This window comes from Chinchilla lanigera, unplaced genomic scaffold (assembly GCF_000276665.1).
Source record: "Chinchilla lanigera isolate Chin_1 unplaced genomic scaffold, ChiLan1.0 scaffold00068, whole genome shotgun sequence".
Taxonomy (NCBI): Eukaryota; Metazoa; Chordata; class Mammalia; order Rodentia; family Chinchillidae; genus Chinchilla; species Chinchilla lanigera.
In genome coordinates, this window is record NW_004955469.1 from 6,019,483 (window position 1) to 6,043,810 (window position 24,328).

General features: G+C 36.5%; 1 protein-coding gene across 2 annotated transcripts in view; it reads right to left on the reverse strand.

The window, feature by feature from the left end:
• Positions 1-2,669: 2,669 nt before the first annotated feature.
• The window catches only part of Atad2b (ATPase family, AAA domain containing 2B), a 140,071-nt gene continuing 118,412 nt past the window's right edge, over positions 2,670-24,328 (reverse strand). For both annotated transcript variants that reach the window (XM_005400367.2, XM_005400366.2), the window contains exons 23-28: positions 19,664-19,786; positions 16,360-16,497; positions 12,259-12,942; positions 9,200-9,327; positions 8,746-8,874; positions 2,670-6,032 (exon numbers count right to left, since the gene is read on the reverse strand). In XM_005400367.2, coding sequence (XP_005400424.1) covers positions 5,991-6,032; positions 8,746-8,874; positions 9,200-9,327; positions 12,259-12,942; positions 16,360-16,497; positions 19,664-19,786 — 1,244 coding nt within the window. In that variant the 3' untranslated portion in view covers positions 2,670-5,990. The remainder of the gene's footprint in view (positions 6,033-8,745; positions 8,875-9,199; positions 9,328-12,258; positions 12,943-16,359; positions 16,498-19,663; positions 19,787-24,328) is intronic.

Genomic DNA, 24,328 nt, shown 5'->3' on the forward strand with positions numbered 1-24,328 from the left:
CCTCAAAAAACTAGGGTTGGAGGTCCCATTCGACCCAGCTAGTCCCTTGCTGGGTATTTTCCCAGAACAATTTAAAACATCAACAATTTATATGCACTCATGTTTATAGCAGCACAATTTGTAATAGCTAGCTCTTGGAAACAACTCAAATGCTCATCAACAGAGGAATGGATAAAAAAGATGTGATCTTTTTATACAATGGAGTACTACTCAGCCATAAAGAAGGATAAACTGGAGACTTTTATAGGTAAATGGATGCAACTTGAGACGATACTCATAAGCGAAATAAACCAGATGCAAATGTATAAACATCATATTGTCTCCCCTAGTGTGAGAAGCTGAAAGAGTAAGATCCAAAATGTACAACAGCTATTGTACAATGGGAAGAAAGTATTCAAAAGGAAAGAGAAACTAGGATGGGGGAATGAAGAAAAAGGAAAGCAAAAAAAATATATATATAAGAGTTATATTACTAATTTCTCTTAGTTCATTGAAAAGGTTTGTGCTAATATTAAATTCCGATATCTTGTGCTGGAACTAATTTAAAGATAATGATACACAATGTATTAACCATTGTAACTCTACTGTCTTGTTTTAAAATAAAATAGTATTTTCATAATGTCACAGTGCTGTCCAAAAGCACTGAAGGACTGTCACATGATGGAGCACATATATCTTCACACTCATCCTCCATAACAAGACACAAGCTACTTACTGAGCTTTGTCTTGAACAACACTTCCTTATATTCACCCTTGATTTTTACTGTTTTCCAAATTGGCCTTTGAACCACTACCAACCCATAAAAATGTTGGTCTTTAAAATCAATACTTACTTAGCACTCACTAGCCATTAATACCACACTGTACATATTCTATTAAAGCACTGTCATGGATACCTAAGTGGAATGGTCACAGACAACTTCCAAGTCATCTGGTGAGCAGATGTGCAGTAGAGAAAAGGCTTAACTTTTTGCTGAACTCATAAAAGATATCAAAATGTAAGGAAAATATTAAAGCATTGTATTCTGCTGTATTCATGTTTTTCTCCAGCCAGCCTTCCTTCACTTTTAATAGTTTGAAATTCATTAGGAATGAGAACCCTGGCATAGTGGTGCATGCCTGTAATTCCAGCATTCAGGAAGCTGAGGCAGGAGGATCACAAGGGGTTTGAGGCCAGCCTGAGCTTCACAGTGAGTCCAAGACCAACATGAGCTACATAGCAAGACCCTGTCTCCAAAAAAAAAAAAAAAAAAAAGGAGGAATGCATCAGCTAATAGAGCACTCCTTTCCCAGAAGCTATACTTCTTCTGTCCATCAAAACTCTAACCTAATGCTCTAAATGGCCAGAATTGCAGTTAAAAAAAAAAAAAAAACTCCAGCAAGATAACCACATATGATGTTTTGACCTGCCACAGTGACCCCTCCCAAGTGACCCTACACAGATCAGTCATCTGTTTTTGGAACAAGAGGTGCCTCTAGGATGACAGTGGACACTAACAGCTGACATTAACATGCCCAAGTCAAAGAGGGGAGAAACCCTGATTAATTCCCCTCCACTCTAAAGGTAATTGTGCTCCTACCAGGGGGCAGAGATCATCAGTCCAAAATCTCCCAAAGAACACTTTAATTTCCCCAGAGCTTTTGTTTTAATCTATTGGACCAATGGAAAACTCAGGAGGGCAAAGATAGGAAACACCAAATAGAATACATATATTCAAAAAACTCCAAATCATTTGTGAAAATAATCCAACATAAAGGTATTCCCATTAAGGGACTTGTGCAGTGATAACCAACCAAACTACAAAATTCCAGGGTCAATTCTTAAAAGAACAAATGATGATATTAAAATAGGCAACATCAATTCAACTTTGTATTTTTCCTAGCAGGATACAGGCTAATTAAGGACAGGGAAAGTACCATCTGTGTATCCCACATGGTTAGCATGGTTCCTGAGATAAACATGTAAACATGGGGTAAGCGGGAATTTATATTTTAAAAATTCAATACAAAATTTTGAGGTGTTAGGGTATAGGGATAACAAGAAATGGCTATTTCAAGATAAACCTCTGATTTTACTATAGTTTTGGGGGCTATGGAACCTAAAATTGGATGACTAAAACTCAATTTCATTTCCAAAGTCCTAAAACCTTAATTGGGCCTCAAATGGCAACTGTAAGGTTTTTATCTAAACACTCAGAAAAACAAATTTTACAAGTAATCCACTTGCCTCTATCCAACATATTTTAAATCTTCATTTTTTTTCTACTGAATCTTCAAAGCTTCTATGAGTTAAAAACAAACCTTCTGAACAGAAAAAACTTTCAGCTAAAAATCCTGAAGGGTACTTAAAATCTAAAAGGCACACACATATAACAAGTTTTAAAAATAATTTTCATTTGTTTATTTTGTAGGATGAAGGACTGAGCTGAAGACCTTCCCACTGAGCTACATCTCTTACCCTTTTCATTTTTTGAGACAGGCTCTCACTAAGTCAGGCTGGCCTTAAACTTGTAATAGCCCTGTCTTGGCCTCCCATGGTGCTGGGATTACATTGTGATTTTCTGGAGGTGTTTGATAAACATCAATATGCTCTATCTGTAAAACAGATGACAGCAGCTGGAAAAGTGCACTACATTTGCAGCCAATATGGATGATAAGTAAGCTAAGACATATTTTTCTTATTACCTTTATTCAAGTATTTCACAGCAGTTATATTACAAATTACAGTAAATGTTCCAGAATTCAAAAATTAAATAATTTACTTCAACTAATGAAAAATGAGTCAAATGTAAAACATCAATTTAACACAATTCTAAATTAAACTACAAACCCAAATAGACAATAGTTGATGAAGTCTACTTAATCTACAAAGTAGACACACATGACTGAAACCAAACAGGATTCCTGAAGTCTAAGTAACCAAATGTACAAAATACAAAAGATGCAGGAACAAGCCCAAATTCAAGCTTACAATATGATTACAAATAATAATTATAGTAACAATGGCATTCAGCTACGGGACCTGACACTGAAGATTCCTACTGAATAGCACCATAGCTGAACCAACTTAATCAAAAAAGGGAAGAAATTACCACCCCACTCCCTAAAAATAAAATCCAATAAACCTATAAATACATTGGCATATGAGAAAAATCAAGTTATGAAGGATGTTTTAAAAATTAATCACAGGTAAGCTTCAAGCTTAAAAACACAATTAACTCCACAGCCATCAGTTTCAACCCTAATGTGGTTCCATCACCTTCAAAAAGCTCCCAGGGTCCCCACAGCCGAGCACGAACTGTTGCTGGGTTGTGCTGTGATACACGTCACTCATCTGAGAGCACTGTTTTACACAGGAGCTTATCATTTATAATGGTCACAATAGGAAAAAAGAACAGAGGTCAATTTGTACATATTTTTGCCAATGCTATACAGCAAAAATTAAGAACTTACAGAAAGGTAAACAAAATTGAGTCCTCTTGGATAATTTCACAAGCTGCTTTAAAATATAGAACCACCAGATATTTGTAAAATAAGCAAAATTGGTGTAGTGTGTTTCTTTTGGGGGAGGGCTCGAAAAGTTGCTACAATTTTAGTTCATTTTTCCCTCCCTGGCATGAGATTGACCTTCTCTTTAAGACCTAAACTGTTCAAAGTGGCAGTTCCTACACTGACATTGCCTCTGATTTCTCTATCTACATTAAGGATAAACAAAAACAGAAACATGATCTTTTGGAAGCATCTTAATGCCAAACATAAATAAATTACCCTTCTCAAACTCACTGATGGCTAAAATCTTAATTAATTTGTACAAATTTAGTAATCTACTAAGAAATGTACTATTTTTCCTTTTACAAGTGCTGCTGTTACTTGAACAGAATGCCTCTGAATTAGAGTAACTGGAATAAATATTAAAAAAAAATAGTGCAGCAAGAACCTGAGACTTGCAAAAAACCCCTTTACCAGAAACTTGCTACAAAAAATCTGCTACATTGTATTTCATCAAATCTTTAAATTCTGTAACAATTTCCATCAAAATACAAAATGCTAATGTATTAGACAGTAAAATAGTTGGAACTGGTACAATGATAATAAATAGTAAAGAAAGCATGAAAATCTTCCCATTAATCAAATTAGAGGCTTCAAATGACCTCCCCTTTAAAATGATTCATCGTTTATCATACTTGCCCACCTTAAAAATACAGTGTGTCTACATGGGTGCCATTTTGAATTATATGGCTAACTGAATATTATGAAAACTTCATAGACTAGGCATAAAGAAAATAAGTGGCATTTTAAAAACAATTAAGCTACAATGAGAAGGTGGTAAATGTAAATGTAAATGCAAAGAAGCACTTGAGATTACTGCAGTAGCCTAGGCCAGAGTGCGCTTTCTGCACACTATCAACAGCCAGAGACAAGGAGACAAGTACCTTAGCTTCAGCATGTAAACGGTGGCAAAGTGATTACAGGACACTGTAAACACTGTTGGTAACTAAAACACAAAAAGCTGAGGTAGCTCGGTATCTCTGCAGTAGTCCAAGACCATGTGCCTTAATTAAAACCCAAACTACATGTGTTGCATATATTGGAAAGACACACCTGCAGCTAACGGCTATAATAAATGAAGATAGCAAGCCAACTTGTTGGCAAAATTTTCTACATTTTGTTTAAAAATTATCTGATACAAAATGTCATTGCATTCCCTTTGCCTCTTTGCAACTGCCTAGACTATGTCTCCAATTTGTAGAAAGTTTTTGTAAAACTAGTAACCCATAATTAATTTCAGGTAAATACAATTCACAGAAATCACTCAACAAGATCCAAAATGGGTTCCAATCAAAATGAAGAGTTGTGAAGATAAGTTTATGGGAAGAGACATTAATACTGTTATTCAAGGACCATACCAGAGCTCATCTGCAATTATACAGAAAATGAATTTTATGGAGATTCTGACGAATTCCTCTCTTTTCTGTCCATTTGGCAAGTCCTGGCTTTAAAACAAAGCAATTTACTAGACATGAAAATAATTTTTCTCTGGGAACTCAAACATGAATAATTACTAAATTGACTCTGACAAAAGAATGGCCACTGTCCATTTTCTAGTCATCGTTTGTCAGCAATAAAAAAAGTACGTGGGTTTTTTGTGGACTGTGTATTATTTGTTGTTGTTCTATTACATGTTTCTTACACAGAAACAGAAAAAATTATTTTAGCATATTACGTGGCTTACAGAATGTCTTGATTGAGCTTTGAGAACAAGACAGGCATTTAATACCAAAACACTGGTTGTCTCTTAATGACACAGTATCAAAACTTATTTCCAAGGTTGTGATCAAAGAAAATGTTCTAATTTATTTGCTACAAATGAGCCCATTTAGCCTTATCTTTCTCAAATGAATAAAAAGGCACATTAAAGGCAGTTCTAAAGAGCCTAATCTAATTTCATCCGGTTTCTTTAGTTTCCCACCAGAATATACCACAGCCAACTCTAAAACAGGTTTCAGTCCATTACCCAGAGAGGGAAATATGATGAAAGAGATAGAAAACAGAAGGAAAAAAAAAAAAAAAAAAGACAAAAACAACGTAAGTTGCCCACTGTTTAAACAATTCGACACAGTTAGAACTGCCCCATCCAGTTTCCTCCTGTTTGCTGGTCTGCTCCCTAAAGAGAATCTCGAAGAAAGAGTGCACAAAAAGAGGAGCAGAAGCGAAAGCAGTTTCTGTAGCACCAAAATCTCCAAGCTGTGGGGTTGTATTTTTTACTTGTGGAAAATACAACATGTTTCTGAAGTTCTGTTTGGTTCTTGTAGGCTGGTTGGTTTCAGGTACCTGAGACAATAGCACCAAATTCAACAGAGAAAAAAATGAGTGAGAGAGCGCTTTATACCAAGGCTCTGCACGTAATTGGTGCAATTTGAAATTGAATGGCTCAGAAGACTGCTCTGTCAGGAGCAGATTGGAGAGGATAAACCACTCATCTTCAAAGTTCAGAGGAATGTCTCAAACATATGAACTGTTCTTTCCATCTCCTGTAAGAAAAAAGACATGTATTATCTACTAAGGAAAAGACAAAGGTATTCTCTCACTGTGGAGGAATTCACATAAAAATTCTTAGAGAAAGAACTTGAGACACATGTTCAAATTTGAATATTTTCATGATTACAATACCAGAGCTGCTATGTAAGACCATCTGCCCTAGATAACTCCAAGCACCTCCTATTTCATACTTAGGCAAATGACGATGGCAAAGATAGTAAAGCTCAATGAGTGATTTACATCAGTAATCCAAGAATGAGGAATGAGTATTATGGGCATGAAGATGAAAACACTCAATGAGTAACATATCAAACACAGTAGACACATAAGATACATACTTAGACATAAGTATGTGTATATATGTGTGATATATATATGTATATATATGATTTAACTTAATCTTTAATAATGTTGAAGGTAAAAGATAGGTTTTATTTGGAGCCCCATTATACAGTTAAAAATAACTGCACCACATGGGATAAACGATCTGACAGCTAAAAAGTGGCAGAGTCCAAATCTGAATACAAGCAGCCATACTCCAGAGCCTGAACATTTGCTTACTCATTATATTCTAATTCCCAAAGCAAACTCAATACCTTCAGCATAGCTTATGCCCCAAAGCAGAAATGTTCCCATTTATATCTACCCTAACCAGAGCCATGGGGTGGGGGCCAGAATGAGTGACTGCCATCACCACCACAAGAAAGCCACTCACTGCTTGTCCTATCTAACCCCTACCTTTCTAAACTAAGCCCATAAATTACAAAGGTTCCAAGTCCCATACTGAGAGATATTTCATTGCTAAGAGCACTCAATTCATTTAAGCTAATGAAACCGCAACCATCTGAACAAAGAGCAATGCCCTGCATGCACATTTTATTAAGGTGGGCAAATATCAAATACATCTAAGATATTTGGTTTTCTTTTCTCTCTTTAAACAGCTCTGACAAAATTCTATGCCACATCTCTGCAGAAGACTACCATGTGATCAGTGTCTTCTATATAACCAATTAAAACCATGTCTGTGAAATGCCTTATAATATGCTTTTGTGTAGGAGAAAAAATCAGGTTGTTAAACAAAAATATAATCCCAATTTTAAAATATATTCAGACACTTATACACATTATGTACATCTAGACATTTAAAAAGACTATATGAACAGCCTGTGTGGTGGCACACGCCTGTAATCCCAGCACTCAGGAGACTGAGGCAGGAGGACTGTTGTGAGTTCGAGACCAGTCTGGGCTACAAGTGAGCTCAAGGACAGCCTGGACTACACAGAGAGACCCTCTCAAAAAAGACAAAAAAAAAATAAGACTAGATGATATTCCAAAAGATTAACACCAACTAATGTCCTCTAGATGGTAGGATATCAGTGATATTTTTTTTCTCATTTGTGCTTTGCAATAACTCACACACACACACACTCACTCTACAACTTAGTTTAGCTTCATAAAACTGAAACTCATGTGATCACAAAATAATTTTAAATGCTCTCTTACTTTGATATCAACCTAATATCCCTATTATACATGAAAAAGTAAGTATACTCTCCACATATAAATCTTTAATATCTTTAACATTAGAAATATTTCTTGTGAACAGGAACTTTGCCTTTATCATGTTTTACATCCCAAAAATTTAAGAGACTATCTGGCACATACGTCCTCAATAGATACTGAGTAGCTAGACCATAAGATAAATTAACAAGCAAATAAAAAAGACAGCCACCTAGCTATTCAATGGATGGATGAGGATTACATTTGCTCAGTTGACCTCAAAAAGCAGAAATATGGTTTAATTATGTAAATTAGATGAAAAGAGATTCAAGTTCATTGACAAGAGAAAAACTTCCCTATAGTTCAGAGTTGTCTAGAAAAGTAATGTATCATCTCTAAAAGTATCTAAGCAAAAGGACAAGCATCACTTCATGTAGCTATTTTACAGGACTAGGTTTAACTATATCAAATGACTCTTTAAGTTCTATTCTAATTATTAATGCATGACAAACAGGTCTCCTTCAGATTGGCCATGGCTACATGGGGAGCAGCAGGAGGACTGTGGGGCAACACCACATCCAACAGGCCCATGTGATGGACTCGGGCAGCATGTCAGTACAGCAGGGAGGAGAGAGTTGTGACATGTTGTTATCCAGATCCAAATAAGAAACTCCAGATTACTTTGCTCTTTCTTGAGGGAAAAATGGTATAGAAAGTCTTAATTGCCCAAACTAGAACTTACAACCTGTTTCTTTTTCTTCTTCCCCAAGTGCTGAGGACTGAACCCAGGGCCTTTGCTACCTCCCCGTCTGTCTGTCTGTCTGCCTGACATAGTCTCATTAAGTCACTAAATTACCCTGTCTGAGCTCACACTTGCAAACATCCTGTCTCAGCCTCCCAGAGCGCATGCGCCTATTGGTATTTTACCAAGGCAGGCTGATTCTTTTAAACTTAAATCTTCAAAACATTCTTTAGTTATTTGGTCAAAAATAGATAGGTAAGCACATGACTGTAATCCCAGCACTCAAGAGGCTGAGGGAGGAGGATCGTCACATGTTTAAGGCTACCCTGGGCTGCATAGTGAGTTCAAGGCCAGGCTGAACTGTATAGTAAAACCCTGTCTCAAAACAAACAAATAAACAAGACACGTGAAATACTTTATTTACTTTAGGACAAGTAAAAACACATAATGATCTAAGCACTTACCTCTACAAGTTGTGATTTGTCATAATCTTTACGATGACGGTAGATGCACTGACTAAGAAGAGAATATAATCTCTCAAGTTGATCAACTGCCAAATTGTTGCTTTTATCTACCAACAAATCAAGCAATTTCTAAGAAAAATTAGAAGGAGAATGAAATATAGTTTGATTTCACTGTTCAAACTGAAACAGTTACATTCAAATGGTTAGACAAACAGACACCATAGTGCATAAAGTGACAACTGAGGTTGAAAGATTCTTGGACTTGGTTCTTATTGAGACTGTTCCCATACTTTAAACCCCTCAAAATACATATAACTTATTTTTAGTAGTAGGCCTGGGACAATTATATCCCTACCTTAAATCAGGAGATTTATAAACTAGTTTTACTCAACAGCCTACAACATTCAAACACCCTTCCATTCACTGAAAAATGACGAGGAAGAGCTAAGCTTACCTTCAACCTCTCACGATCAACTATAAGAGGTGGCACAGGCTCAGATGGCTCTTCAGGAACCAGCTCCAAGCTCGTCATTTTTGCCTGCTCCAAAATTAATTTACGGCATTTCTTTACTTTAGAAGCACCTACAATTAAGGGTGGGGGAAAAAACACTGCAGCAAATAAAAGTTAAGAAAAATCAGTTTTAAGCAACTGAAATTACTGTATTTTACCCATCACAAATCCTCTGTGGATCAGGACAAGTGTATTCTTTAAATGATAATGATATTTTGGTAAGAACAAGTAATCTGATTAAAGAAAACTAAGTCACAACTATGAAAGCCAAGTCATACTAGGATATTGTCTAACAAACATATCCATTAGAAAGAAAAACAATCTTCACTTCTAAGCACTGAATTATAAAGTCTTCATTCTCTTTATGGTAGTTATCAATTTAAAATTTTGCAGCTTTCAAAACTGGAAGAAAGCAACCAACCTAGAAAAGCAGATACTGAAATAAAATGGGAACAGCCTGCCTACATATTTGCCTCTGAACCTAAAACACTTTCCTCAACACTTGCTGAAACTTCTCATTTTTCTCTCACACTGCCTAAAATTTTATTAAATTTGGGTTAAAACGTTTTCTTCTAAAGTATAAACCTATAACAAGAGTAATGGGGCTGATATTTTATACCTTAGAGTGAATCAGTATAATTACTTCCTGCTAATATTTTGGTAGGACTAATGAGATTGAAAAAATAGAAAACTAGGGATAATTGAGCATAATTTCGTAATACCGTGCACTCTGAGGGGCAGAGAGGCTAGGCAGACCATTAAGCTTTCTGCTCCCCCAAGTAAGACTACTCTAAGAGGAGCCTGTGGAAAAAGAAACATAAACTTGGGCTGTTTCAGAATTTCATATGGGACTGGCTCATGTCATAGACATAAAGAAGAAATTTACGCCTCTATCCTTCAGTCATCGTTTTCATTAAATTCCTCCCTCTTCTCATCAATGACTACTTTCTTAATGAACAGTAAAAGAACCAAAGTGTTGCCTTTAAAAACATGATGACATATCACAGAAATTTTATATTTCATGTAGTCTTTTTTTTTTATGCAGTCTTTGAAGCAAAGCTTTTTTTTTTTTTTTTTTTGAGATAGGGTCTCACTATGTAGTTCAGGCTGGCCTTGAGTTCACTTTGTAGCCTAGACTGGCCTCGAACTTGCAACTCCTGCCTCAGCCTCCTGAGTGCTGGGATTATAGGTGTGCACCACCATGCCTGGCTAGCGAAGCTCTTATTCATAGTTCAATTATCATAGTTCTCATATCATATACTGAGCCACATCACTACAATCCATGAATTTCCACAGGTCTAAGGACAGATGAGAAACCATTTTACCAGGTAAGATTGTCCTAATTATTCCAAATGAAAACTTCAGGTCACACTTCTATACAACAAATACCTTTAAAGCTTTTCGAATGAACAGAGTATTAACTTCAGCCTGGGAGAGGCGGGCATGACTGAGGACTGAATCCAGGGCTCCATGCCTGCTAGGCAAGCACTCACCACTGAGCTACATCCTCAGCCTTTTTTATTATTTTATTTTGAAACAGGGTCTCTCCTGCTAAATTGCCTGGGCTGGTCCAGAATTTGCCATCCTCCTGCCTCCGTCCCGCAAGTAGCTGGGACAACAAGCGTGTACCACCAAGCCCAATAATTTAAGGTTTTTTTTTTTTTTTGGAAAGCTTACTGAAATTGCGTAGAGAAGTAACACTAAAATGGATCCCTCCCTGTATTCATTCTGCCTTATACCAGATTTCCCATTCTGTCTAATTTATTATTCAACCTTTAACATATGTTTTAAACTTCTGTCCATATGATAGCCTAGAATAAGCACTGCTCTTAAAACTATCACTATTCTTAAATATTATTACTTAAATATTAAGAAAAAGAAAAAAATTCTCAACAGGTAACATTTTAGACTACTAAATCCCTCTTTACTCAAAAAAAATTATACAACTTTGAACAATATTTTCCTACTTCTGCACTAGAAGACTTAAAAAATTACCAGGAAGACAAAACAAAAGAAAACTTTTCCCATGTAGCAAAAACTCCAGGGTAAAGCTGTATATATCACACAGTTTACAGAATATGACACAATTTCAAAATGGCTTAGCATAAGAAAAGTTCATGTCCAAGAGGGAAATGCAGATATCCAACTCACTCTGTCCCTTTGTAGGCTAAAGACTAATGATAAAGATGGGTTACAAATCCTCAACACCCTTTTCAGCTTTTCCTAAAAGAACCATTGAGCTAAGTCAGGAGCTGGCAGAGTGCTCTGAGAACAAGACCAGGCATTGACAATTCTGTGTCTTTCTTCCACTTCTGGTCCTACAAATCAATGGAACCTCAGCCTGAACATCCCATCCCATGGAGTCAACTACTGATGATTATCTGGAGTAAAAACACCTCCACATGTACTAGTGATCATGACAGCCAGCTGTTACTCATGACCTACTGTTACCTACTGTAACTCATGACCTACTGTGATGTCGCAACATCACAGTTTGCAAGTTTAACTTACAAGATGAAAACCAGGCTTGGGTAACATAAGTAGCTCAAAGCTGCATGATTCTCATGAACAAAAGTGCTAGTTTATTCCAGGTCTGCCTGACTCTTTCCATGTATACACTGCTATAATATTCACATCTTCTCTCTCCATCCTCACCTCATTCTAATAATTCTATTGAATTTATTCAGCTTGTGGATTTACTCAGCTTTTAATCAGAAATCCTTTAGGATAGTGGTGATAATCAGGAGGGAGGGAGAAGAGTAAGCAGGCAGAAAAGCAGCAGATTCTAAACCATAAAACCTCTGGAAAAAAAAAAAAAAAACCTCTGAAACATTCAATAAAACTTAGCACGTATGTGCACACTTTTCTAAGGAAAGAGATGAGAACTTAGATTCTTAGACCAATACAATTTTCATCAAGAATTGCTACTAGACATGAGGTAAATATGCAATGAATTAACTCTGGAGTTTAAACCTTCAGATGTTTTAGAATATTAGCTCTACCTTCTTTATCCAGTTCTGCATCTTTAACCTCCACGTCAGGGCCAGGTTCTAACTTCTCATTATTGCTACATTCCAGTGCTTCCAGTTTCTCAGGACCATCTCCAGGACCTTCATTTGCAGTTTCGGGGTTTCCTTTTGAATGGTCCTCCAGGAGAATCTTTTGTTCAGAACTACATTTATCTCCACTACCACAGAGAGGAACTTCTTCAACTTTGCCATTCTGACACTCCAGAACGGGTATACCTTCAAAGCTGTCGGCGGAGGCCTCACCGTTTAGACAGCTGCCTTTAAGGAAAGGCTCTTTCTTAGCTGTCTGTTCCGGATTGAGAGAACTGCTGCTGTGGACAAGCAGAGACTCATTTGAACTTTCCTCTTCAGTAGATGCAAAGTTTTCTTTCACACTCGCTCCGTTGTTCAGCCTCTGCCCCTGGTCCATGTCCATTATGTCACACGATGACTCGTCATTGGTCACAGATAAGTCGCCGGTCTCCTCTCCATTTTCCTCATGGCAGTCGGTGCTTACCTCAAACTCTCCATTCTCCAGCAATTTCCTGTCCTCTGTATGGTTCTCATAATCTATAAATTTGGTGTCCTCTTCATCTTTTTTTAAATTATTGACTTTCCTTTTCTTAATAATTCCTTTACCCCACTGTGATCGTCGCCTTGATTTTCTCCGAACTCGAACTATTTTACAAGGAAGGAAAAAAAAATATGTAGAACTTGTAGTGCAGTATGTATTTTACATGAGTTTATCAAAGAGGACCCAAAAGAAAGTAAATCCATGCTAGTCTCTTAGCTCTTGACATCCATGATAACTAATCCCTCACGATCTACAGGTAGAATGATGTCAGGATTGAGCTCTGCTAATGAAAATTTTTTTTTAAACTTTACTTCCTATATGAGTTTATTTGGTATTAATCTTTTCTACTGCCCTGGATTCTATTTTATAACTATTTCTAATCTTCAACACCCAGGGGGCAATCACGTAATAGATTCATTGAAGGAATAACCACATGAGCAGGCTGCCCAGGAAGTTTGGGACCACCACCCTACATATCTTCTAGGAAAGTGGATGCTCGGCTGGCAAAGTCACCTAAGAAATAGACCCTAAAAGAATGTAAAGAAATAAATACATAAGCTAATACGACATGAAAGAATGATTACAAGTATCCCCACAGAGAAATCTCTGTTGTCTCTCCTTCCAGAAAAAGGAATCACCCACAGTAAGTATAACAGAAGCCCTATAAAGATAATATGGACAATCTGGTTAGCCAACTGTTAACGTCCTTTAGCACAAATGGTACCCCTAGGGCAGTGGTGGCAGACCTATGGCACGCATGCGTACTGCATCAGGCTGTCTGTATCACTGAACTTTAAAAGGTTCACCATCCCTAGCCTAGGGCATTAATTTCTTACACTGTTATCTGAGAGTATATTGAAAAGTTAAACCCTCTGCTATCAAGGCAACAAAATAGTAGCAACATAATAAAAATAAATATCTGGCTAATTATGTGAAAAGAGAGACCTACAAAAATTGTAAGGACTTTTCTGTTACATGATGGAAATTATCATGAGCTCTATGAGGAAACAACTAAGGCTTCCAGATGACAACGAACCCAGGAATTTTTAGTTTTCTTTATGTGTATCAAAAGTAACTGATTAGAACAGTCTTCCCCACAAGGACACTTGCATAGTTTAATATGAACTTGTAGTCTATCAGCAGTGTATATAATGTGTCCACATGTTGGTTTCATTTTTTCACCTTTAACATCCACTGAGTTTCTACAGAGACACCAAGGTATTCATAAAGAATGAATATTTAGTTATAATTATTATTGTTCCTCATCTAAAAACGTATCTACTAAAGGTTTCTGAAATCATCTCCAAAATTCAAGTTAGTCGTTTAGCGCAAAGCTTATTTTTCTTTCAAAACTGTAATATTGATTGTTAGAAATACTGTTTATTTTCTTCCAATTTCTACTTTTTTTCCGGTACCAGAAATCAAAGCCACGACCTCATGCTTGCTAGGCAGGCACTGTGCCACTGAGCTAAATCTCCAGCCCCCTCAATTTCTACTTTTATAATTTACAATTATAGGCCAATTAACATTAAGAAGGAAATTCCTATATTAGTCTACTGTTAAACACTGGTACAGTCTCAGGTGATCAGTACCAGTAACCATACCTTTAACGAGAAACTAATCTAATCCACATTAAAATTAAAGAAAGGCATATATCTTGTTCTTACTCTACAAGGTGGAGCTGTTAGGATTTTACTGTCTACTGAGCCATTCCTGATACTACCACCTCTCTTAGTCTCCAACCATGTAACCCAAAGTACAAGGGATTCCTCTTTCCTAAGCCATGGAATTTCAAGGCAAGTGGTCAAACTTAGTTCAACAGAGTCTGCTTACTTTCACTTCATGTATCACGCTAAGCAAAGGCCAGAAGCCCTACCTGAAGCAAGTTTACATCTAATGTTTCCATCCTGGCCAGTAATAGAGAACATGTTCTTATTCTACAAGAGACAGAAGAGTTATTTCTTCCTCCTCATATCACTTCTAATGGTTAGCAAAATTCTTGCAAAGTAAGAGCGTCTGATCACTTAAGCTCCACCAGAATAAAAATTTTTATTTTATTCTACAGTATCTTCACAGCACCTGGCTTACGGCAGAAGTAAGTAAATATTTGGGGACCTAATCCTTAATATACCTTTATCAAGGGTACTCTGGGTAAAAAAGTACCCTTTATCAAGTACCCTTTATCAAGGGTACTCTGGGTGAAAAACTTGTTTAGGGACACAATCTTTAGAGTCCATTTTTATAGTATCACTGAGCTTGTTTCAAAAACTAAAACCTTAGAAAAGCGATAATCCCTTAAAAACATTCAGATTTATGATTTGAGTTACTTAAATTATGTATCATACATGCCATCTACTGGTAAAAACAAAATCCCTATCTATAGATTAAAAGAATATTCTCAATCAAGGTTAGAACTTCCTACAGTAAATATTCAAAATACTTCCATGAGTAGACATCAGTATCAATGCAGAGAATGTAATGTCTTTCAAAGTTTAAATAAAGAGTGCAGTGTTACATAATCCAGGCCATGACCTGAGATACAACTAGATTAAATAAATAGCTTCAATCAACTCATGGCAACTAAATGCACCACGAAGTCCTTTCTCAAACTTTCTCCCCTATGAATCCAAGAGGACAAGTTTTTAAAAAATGGGTATGATTCATTCATTTAAATTCAATGCCATTTGTGAAATAACATATTAAAACTAGCTTTGTTGACAGAGCAATATTATCATCTTTATACCAGAACATCAGGTATCTTCCAAAGCAGGCTATCCTCAAATAAAAGATAGCATTAGGAGATGTTGTGTTTCCTACTACTTGTCTTTTGGAAACAATTCAGACCAACCTGAATGAATGAGAATGAGTAAAATCTAGAACACTGAGCCAGGTGTAGTGGCAAACACCTATAATCCCAGCACTAGGGAGGCGGAGCAGGAGGATTGCCACACGTTTGAGGCCAGCCTGGGCTCCACAGTGAGTTCAAGGTCAGCTTGAACTACATAGCAAGACCCTTCTCAAAAAAAAAAAAACCAACCAAAAGACAAACCAAACAAAAAAAGAAGATCTAGAACACTAAATTTTTCCTCTAAATAAACCACACAAAACTAGACAAAGAAGGCTGTGCAGAACTTCTCACACTGAGCACAAAATACTCTTTGCAGGGGATTCAACTTCTTACTGCAAAATCAGCCACTTCCATATGATCAAGAAGTGGGGAATGAGGACAAGGGTAGACAGAAAGTGTATTGCCTCCCTTCTCCACCAAAGTTTAACACTGAAAAATATTCAAACCTGGTTTGATTGCAACAGCAAATAGTGAGTAGGCATACAAAATAGCAAATATGGAAATATATTTCTGATACAGCATCTTACCCTACAAATTCTTTGGCTCTGAAAAGGCAGAAAAGTAAAAGAGCTATGGAAAAACAGCAGTACTTGGTTTGTGTACCCAATTCCTAAAAAATCTGCATCATTCTCAGTTGTTCCCACTGCTGGATTACATGATCTCAAATACTCACATGCACATTTATTTGCAGAGTTGTGCCAGACATCCATCGGATTTCTTTGTTTGTGCCGAAATGCCTCTTCAACTCTAGTTTCTGTCTTTCGAGCTCCAGTACCATGAGGATTTATTTGTTCTGCTGTTACCGATAAGCCTGCAAGCAGAAGATAAGCAATACCTATTTAAATATTCCTAGCTACATAACCAACACGGCTTTAAAAAAAAGTCTGAAATACAAAACTGAATTTTAAAGTCATTAATTACATTGGGACAGTTTGTAATTCTGATGAAAATAGTGTCTTTTGTTTTAAGATGGGAAAGAAACTAGATGTAAAAGCATAAAAATATATTTTTAACATCCACCAGGCCACGCTTACACTTAATCTCCAAAGAAGCCTAATTTTTACTCATTTTAATTCACAAAGCAGCACTTTTCACATTATGACTATGGGAAATAGATTGTTTATTATCTAAAAGTCATGATCTCTGCCATCTTTGAATGCATAATACACGTTTACTGGGTCACTAAACTCTATTCCCATGAATAGAGTTTGTCACACCACAATGCAGTAAGTTTGGTTTGCTTGTATTCTCTTCCTAAGTGTAATTATTCTGTCTCAGTTTTCTTCACTTGAATTTTTTCTTCCACGTGGTCCCTAAATGTTAGTGTTTCTCGGGGTTCTCTATTTTTTCCCATTATACATGTTCCTTCATAAAGTATCATAACATGTTCAGCTTCCACTACTTCTACATAATAAATCTAACATCTGTATCTTTAGCCCAAAGATCTCTTGCCTTCTAGCCCACATACTACCCAACTGCCTACCTGATATCTCCAACTGAGTATCTTAAAGACAAGTTAAATTAAAGATAACTGGTTTTCCATCCCCACAAGTAAGTACAAGCTGTTCATCCACATGCAATTACATAACATAAAAATCATTTATTTCAAGCATACAATTAAATAATTTTTAGTAAATGTTTGTAGCTGTGCCAATTACCACAGCAATCCAATTATAGATAACTGTCCTGGCAAATACTACTTTACTTTGTGTCTCCATAGACTTGCCATCTCTGGGAATTTCATATAAAAAGAATCACAATATGTAGTCATTCATGAGTTGTACTGCTGAGTAGTATGCCACAGTATGGATATACTGCTTTGCCTGTTCATTCATCAGCTGATACACATTTGTGATGTTTCCACTTTGGGGTTACTATGAATAACATTCCTATGAACATTCATGTACAAGTTTTTATGTAGGTATATATTCTCATTTCTCTTGGGTAGGTCTCTAGGAATTCAATCAAGGGGTCATAAGGTAAATCTATGTTTAACTTTTCAGAAAGTACTAAACTGTTTTTCCAAACTGGTTCTGACAACTTTTTAAATAATCTCTCACTTCCCTGTCCTAACACTCTGACACTATGCTATTTCTTGCTGCCAAAGCAATTTTATTTATTTATTAATTTTTGGTTTTCTGAGACAAGATCTTGCTATGTAGTTCAAGCTGGCCTCCAACTTACTATGTGGCCCAGGCTGGGCTCGAACTCACAACAATCTTCCTGCCTCAGTTTCCTCAAGTGCTGAAACTTTAGGTGCTCACCTCCATATTCTGCTTGCCAAAGTAATTTGACCAGTTCATTCCACTGCTTAAAATCCTTCAAAGACTTCTGCTACTATGACAGTTATTCTCAAACTTTAAGGTACGTAAAAACTACTTACATGGTTTGTTAAAATACAGATTTCTTGATCCTGTTATTCTCAAAGAATATAATTCTCTAGGTCTAAAGACAGTGCACATAACAAATATACCCATTTTGTAAAACACTGACTTACAAGATAGTCCAAGCTCCTTAGCATGGCCTCACTGAGTCAATTGTAAAGCTGTAAGATAGACATTCACAGTACTTACATCCTCAAGAGAAGAGAGGGACAGAAAACAACGTAAGGCCAAGTGCTACCATAGCCTGTACTGGTCATGGAAGGTATCTTGAAAGAGGCAGAAGTTTCTTCACAATTGCAATGTCCTGGACCCACCTCACCTTTTAAGGCCTATTTCCCACCACTGTACCTATTTCACAGTATCAAACAGTTTAATGCTCTTCCAAATACACCAAGCTTCTTCACACCTATGTGTCCTTGCACAATATGTGGTATAGCTTGCAACACCTTCTCCTGTCCTGCCGCCTGGGCCCAGGCCACTAGAGAGAGTGCTCTTATATTTACTCCTCAACTCTGTTCACATTGTGAGTTCTGATTCAGGAGGTCGCTCTTCTTATGTGTGGTGAAGGTGCTTCAAACTACACTAGGTTTGTTTTACGCTTCTTTCTCTCCTACTAAAGTGTGAGTTCCTCAAGGGTATAGTTACAGATCAAATGAACAAACCACATTTGCTAATTGTGTTTTTGATAATAAAATTGCATATAAGCTTCAATAGAGAGGGAGGAAAAATACAACAGTCCTAAAAGCTTTTTTCAAGTACCAGCACTGGAATATAAACTCAACTCTGAAATGAAAGCATGTCTAATATCTAAAACCATTAAACAGACATCAATACCAATAAAGATGTACTTTACCAAAAGAAATTTCACTAAAAAATACTCTATTCTGATAATATGTACCATTGCACCAAAACTTTCACAAAAGGTAAAGTTTTAAAATACCCTTGACCCGGGCCTGGTAGCATCTGCCTTTACTCCTAGCTACTCAGAAGGCTAAGGCATAAGGATCACAAATTCGAGGCCAGCCTGGTCAACACTGCAAGACTGTCTCAAAACGAACAGGACCAGGGATGTAGCTCAGCAGCACAGCGCCTGCCTGGTAAGCCCGAGGCCTTAAGTTTGATTCTCAGTACCAAAACAAACAAACATATAAACCAAAACCTTGAGAATTTGTATGACACATATATTGGTATCAGAAAGAAAGTAATAGGTACAATGTTCTTGTTTGGTAAGTGGAATTAGTTCTGGTGTGCTATGGCACTGCAAAGTAAATATAATTAACAGTAATACATTAATACATATTCAAATAGAAGAGAGAAATTTGACTGTACTCACCACAGAGAAATGATAACTGTTTCATCAGATGATGGATACTAAATACACTGAGCTGATCATTACTCAACATGTACATGAACTGAAATAGTACATGGTAACTCACAGATATGTACAAATAATCTGTGTCAAATCAAAAAATAAAAATCTGAAAAAGTAAATGCCATGCCTCAAAACACACTTTCCCTAAAGAAACATCATTCAATGCTCTTAGTTGAGTGAACAGGCAAGGATTTGATAACAAGTTTATTTCTACAACTTACCTCTTTTTATTCTTGCTTCCTTAATTTCTTCACAAAGTTTATTAAATTCTGGATCCAATTCTGCTGCAATAATAGCATGTGCAGTATCCTTCAGGGTACATGCCCTGTGCCTAATTATTTTATCTGTTAAAAAGTCAGTATAAATTTATTATAGATACAAATAAAAGGACATCTTAAAAACAGAAATAACATGAAACATTTACATGAAATTGTAACAAGGCATTTTATGTGAGAAAGTTAATTTTAATGATGGGTAAAAAGTAAGCTACTCAATCAAGTTTATAATTCTCTGAAAATTGAACTTTTAAAACCTCAAAGTAGTAAGCCTATTAAATAACCGTTACCACATATTTTATGTTAAATTTCTGAAAATAAAAATGTATGATTTTCAATAAAAGTTAAAAAAAAATTTAGAGAATATTTGCTATATGCCCAGTTCCACAGGTACCATAGACTGATATTGAAAATTCATCTTACATCTGGTAATCTGAGCAATGTAGTTGAGGATAGCAATATGTAATGTAACAACCACTGTTGATTCGTATTACTCTGTCTTGAGACTCTGTATCACTTTGAATGTTCTTGCTTTGATTTGTTTATGTTTGTGATACTGGTATGCTGCTACTGTTCTATTTGTTTCTCATTTACTACTCTCTTTAAAATAAAGAGAAAGAAAGAAAAAGAAAGAAGGAAGATTCAGAAAATCATAATCTTCTTAAGTTGGAACTAGTCAAAATTGTGGTAAAGAACACAATATATCCTCAGTAAGGGAGACCTACTAAAAATGTGACAGGAACAGAAAAATACAAAAATGACTTTCTAAGATAAAGTGTGCAAGATGGTAAATAACTGTTCGCAGATGCAGGAAAGAAGCTCAAACATGATTCTTAGTAAACCATACCTAAAAATGGTACTGAGAGAAGAGGCTCTGCTTCACAAGGAGCTGAAGGCCCTGATCATGAGCAGTGCCACTATCAACAGTGCCCTCTAGAGCACACATGCCTGACTGGATCTATAAGACTGTTAGTACATATCACAGACCAGATCTATAATCTTTCTGATACTATAATCACCATGTATTACCATACGCATGCTTGACCAGCTAGAGCAAGACCAGATAGAGCTGTGTCTTAATCATCTATAAATCTCTAGCTCCAAACAATTTATATACAGACAATAAATATTTAATAAATGGATGCTCTATACTAGGTAAGTCGTAGATCGAGAGGAGTCATTCCCCACTACTCCACAGAGGCACTCTGTTCTCTAGACACGCTTTCTCCATACCCTTGTACAATACTTCCCTGAGCCTGGGATGCATGCCCTTCCAATCTGCTTACCTCCAGGTAGCAACTTCTCTGTGCTCCATGCAAATGTATTTCTAATTTAGACTTTACAATGCTGCATTATAATCATCTACTGCCACCTCAAGAAATTATTATTATCATCTATACTATCCCCTTAATCTTTCTGATACTATAATCACCAATAATTAGACAAGTATATTTGTCAGGTCTAAAAATCAAAGATGAATTTCTAGATAGCAGGGACAATGTTACATGTAATTGTTATGGATTCAACTGTGTACCCTCAAAATTCTTAACTTGAAGCCCTAACACTCAGGACTTCACAATGTAACTGTTTTTTAAAAAGGTAATTATGGTAGGTTTTAATCCAGTCTGACTGACTGGTGTCCTTTTAAGAAGAAATCTGGGCACATCAAAGATGTACAAGCACAGAGAAAAGGCTGCAAGCCAAGAAGACAGGTTTCAGGAGACACCAAATCTGCTGACATGGGTTTAACTTCATCTTGAACTGATGACCTCCAAAGCTTTGAGAAAATAAGTTTCTGTTGTTCAAGTATGCAGTCTGTCATACTTTGTTATGGCAGCCCTATCAGACTAGTACAATTGCAAACAAGATTAATGTCTACCACGTAGCAATTATCTAGTGTGTATTATTGATCTATGATAGTACTGATATGTACCATAACTATCTCAAAGAACAAGAACTGTCACTATCTTTGTATTCTAAGCATCCAGCTCAGTAATTAGCATATGATAATCATAAACACTGAAAGAAATATGAATGACTTTGGTTCAAGTCGAGAACTTATGAAATACAACTATGGTAAATAAAGTAGGAGAGATACTAAAAGCAGACCCTAGAAGACTCCTTCCTAAAGCTAAAGTGACTCTAGGACCTTTATTCCCACACAACTGGTACAAAATACTAAAAAATTCTGAAAAAAACTTTTAAGATTAAGGATGAAATTTCAGCAAAATCAGTCAAATGAAGGTACATATAAGAATGAGACTGGAGCTGGGCATGGTGGCTCATGCCTGTAATCCTAGCACTTGGAAGGCCAACCTGGGCTACATAGCAAGTTGAAGGCAACCTGAACTTCACAGTGAGACCCTGTCTCAAAAAAACAAAACAAAACAAAATGAATGGGACTGGAGTTGGGTGCATGTCTATAATCCCAGCACTTGAGAGGCTCAGGCAGGAGGATCACTGTGAGCTTGAGGCCAGCCTGGGCTACATGATCGAGTTCAAGACCAGCCGACACTACACAGCAAGACCTTGTCTCAAAAAAGAAAAGAAAAGGATGGGTCTGGGGTCACATATTGTAAGACTAAGAATGGGGAACAGTCAAACTTAATATCTAACATCATAATTAAGGTCAAATACCAGATACAGGTCAAATTTAGGACCTATAATTTATTTATTTTGGGGGGGAACTATAATTTAAACTTCTCCTCACTCCATATTTATATTCTGCCCACATCATTCTCTGGGGAGAGAATCTGGGTAAATACTTGGGCAACACATATAACTTTTCAAATTTTTGGGTTTTGTCTTCTAAGTATATGCTACTTTTCTTCCCAAATGGCCAAGTTTTCTGCAAAATAGAACACTGTAAGTTTTCAAATACTCAAGGGAGCTTGTAAAAGTAATACAACACTCATGTAATTTCCACTTGCTACATAACAGACCCTGAGGTTGTTTTTCTGGTGCATAACAAGTGGTTCTGTTGCTAAGACAAAAACAGGCCTCTCGACTAAAGACATTTTTAAAAGAACTAAACGGAGCTGATAATGTTCTGAATTATATCACTGTATGTATCTACTTAAAAGAGCAAAAGAAGGAAGTTGCAAGTATGCCAACTTAACCCTCCCTATGAGATAAAGCCATACTCTTTAATTATAGAATCACCTTCTGTAGTAAAAGGTTATATTGTACCTTTTAAAAACCACTGCTTCTTTCTTAAAGGTAATATTAGTATCGAGGCAGTTATACATTAATTACTTAGAGGGGGCAATCTGGATTGATCTCAACTGGCTTTCTCCAAGAGCTCAAATTCATTTCGATGCTCCCTAGGCCAGGTCCAAATTAGGATTAAATTCAAGGTATAGTCCAGAGAATATAATACCCATAATGCATCAGGGGTTCTTCTTAGACCAAATATACAGGTACCTCCTAAAGAACTAATTTAGGTTCCTTAAATACAATTTAAATAGTAATGACAACAAGAATATAAATGTCAACAGCTAATCTTTATGAAACACCATGTCCCAGGCATTATGATAAGGGATTAACGTAGTTAAGTTGAACCATAGGAAATGGTAATTTTCTAAGACTCAGCCTAATACACTTTCTCATTTAATCCTTACAATCACCCAAATAAAGGATACTACTATTATCCCAATTGTAAGATGAAAAAACTAAAATTTAGAGGACATGAAAAGTAAAGAACTATAAAATAGCTGAGCCGGGAGTAAAGCCAAAAGTCTAAATACAGAGCCTACGTTTTTACTACCTTACCACATAATATAAGCAGTCTCTGTGTCTTAAACTAGCAGTCTGAGTTTGCCACCACACAAGTGCTCTCATACACTGCTCAGAGCACTATGCAGACAGTTGTGCAACCTCATACAGGCCCCCAGCAAGGGGGGAAGGGAGCTGAGATGCATCTGTACTCACTTCCCATCCTGTGACAGGATGGGACACAGTGAGGAAGAAGATTCCCTACTCGCACAAAACTGCTAACTGGTTAACAGTGGCCTTCATGATGCTAATGGTTTTTTTTGTTTTTGCTTTTGTTTTGTTTTGTTTGGTCTTTTTGAGACAGGGTATCACTATGTAGTCCAGGCTGGACTTGAGCTCATTTTGTAGCCCAGGCTGGTCTTGAACTTGCAATGATCCTCCTGCCTCAGGCTCCTGAGTGCTGGGATTACAGGTGTGTGCCACCACGCCCGGTTGTAGTGTATTTTTAAAATATTTTTAGTGAAGATTTTAAAGTTACAAATTAAAAGCCTTAAGAGATACACATTCTTGGATCCATTAATACCACCTAAAGGAATTTATTATGAGGAAATAATTTAAAATATACACAAAACTTGTTATAAAAGTATTTACCAGTGTTTATAAATATAGGGGAAAACTGAAAAACCTAGTAAGCTATTATACCACATCTACATATGATTACCCAGACAGCATCTCTCACTGCACTGCCTACGCCAGCCTAAAACTCTTAGGCTCAAGTGATCCTCCTTCAGATTACCAAGTAACTGACAGTACAGACATGGATCACAGTGTTGAGCTCCTACATATTATATTTTAAATGTGGGAGAAATATATTCTTTAATTATTAAGCTTTTTACA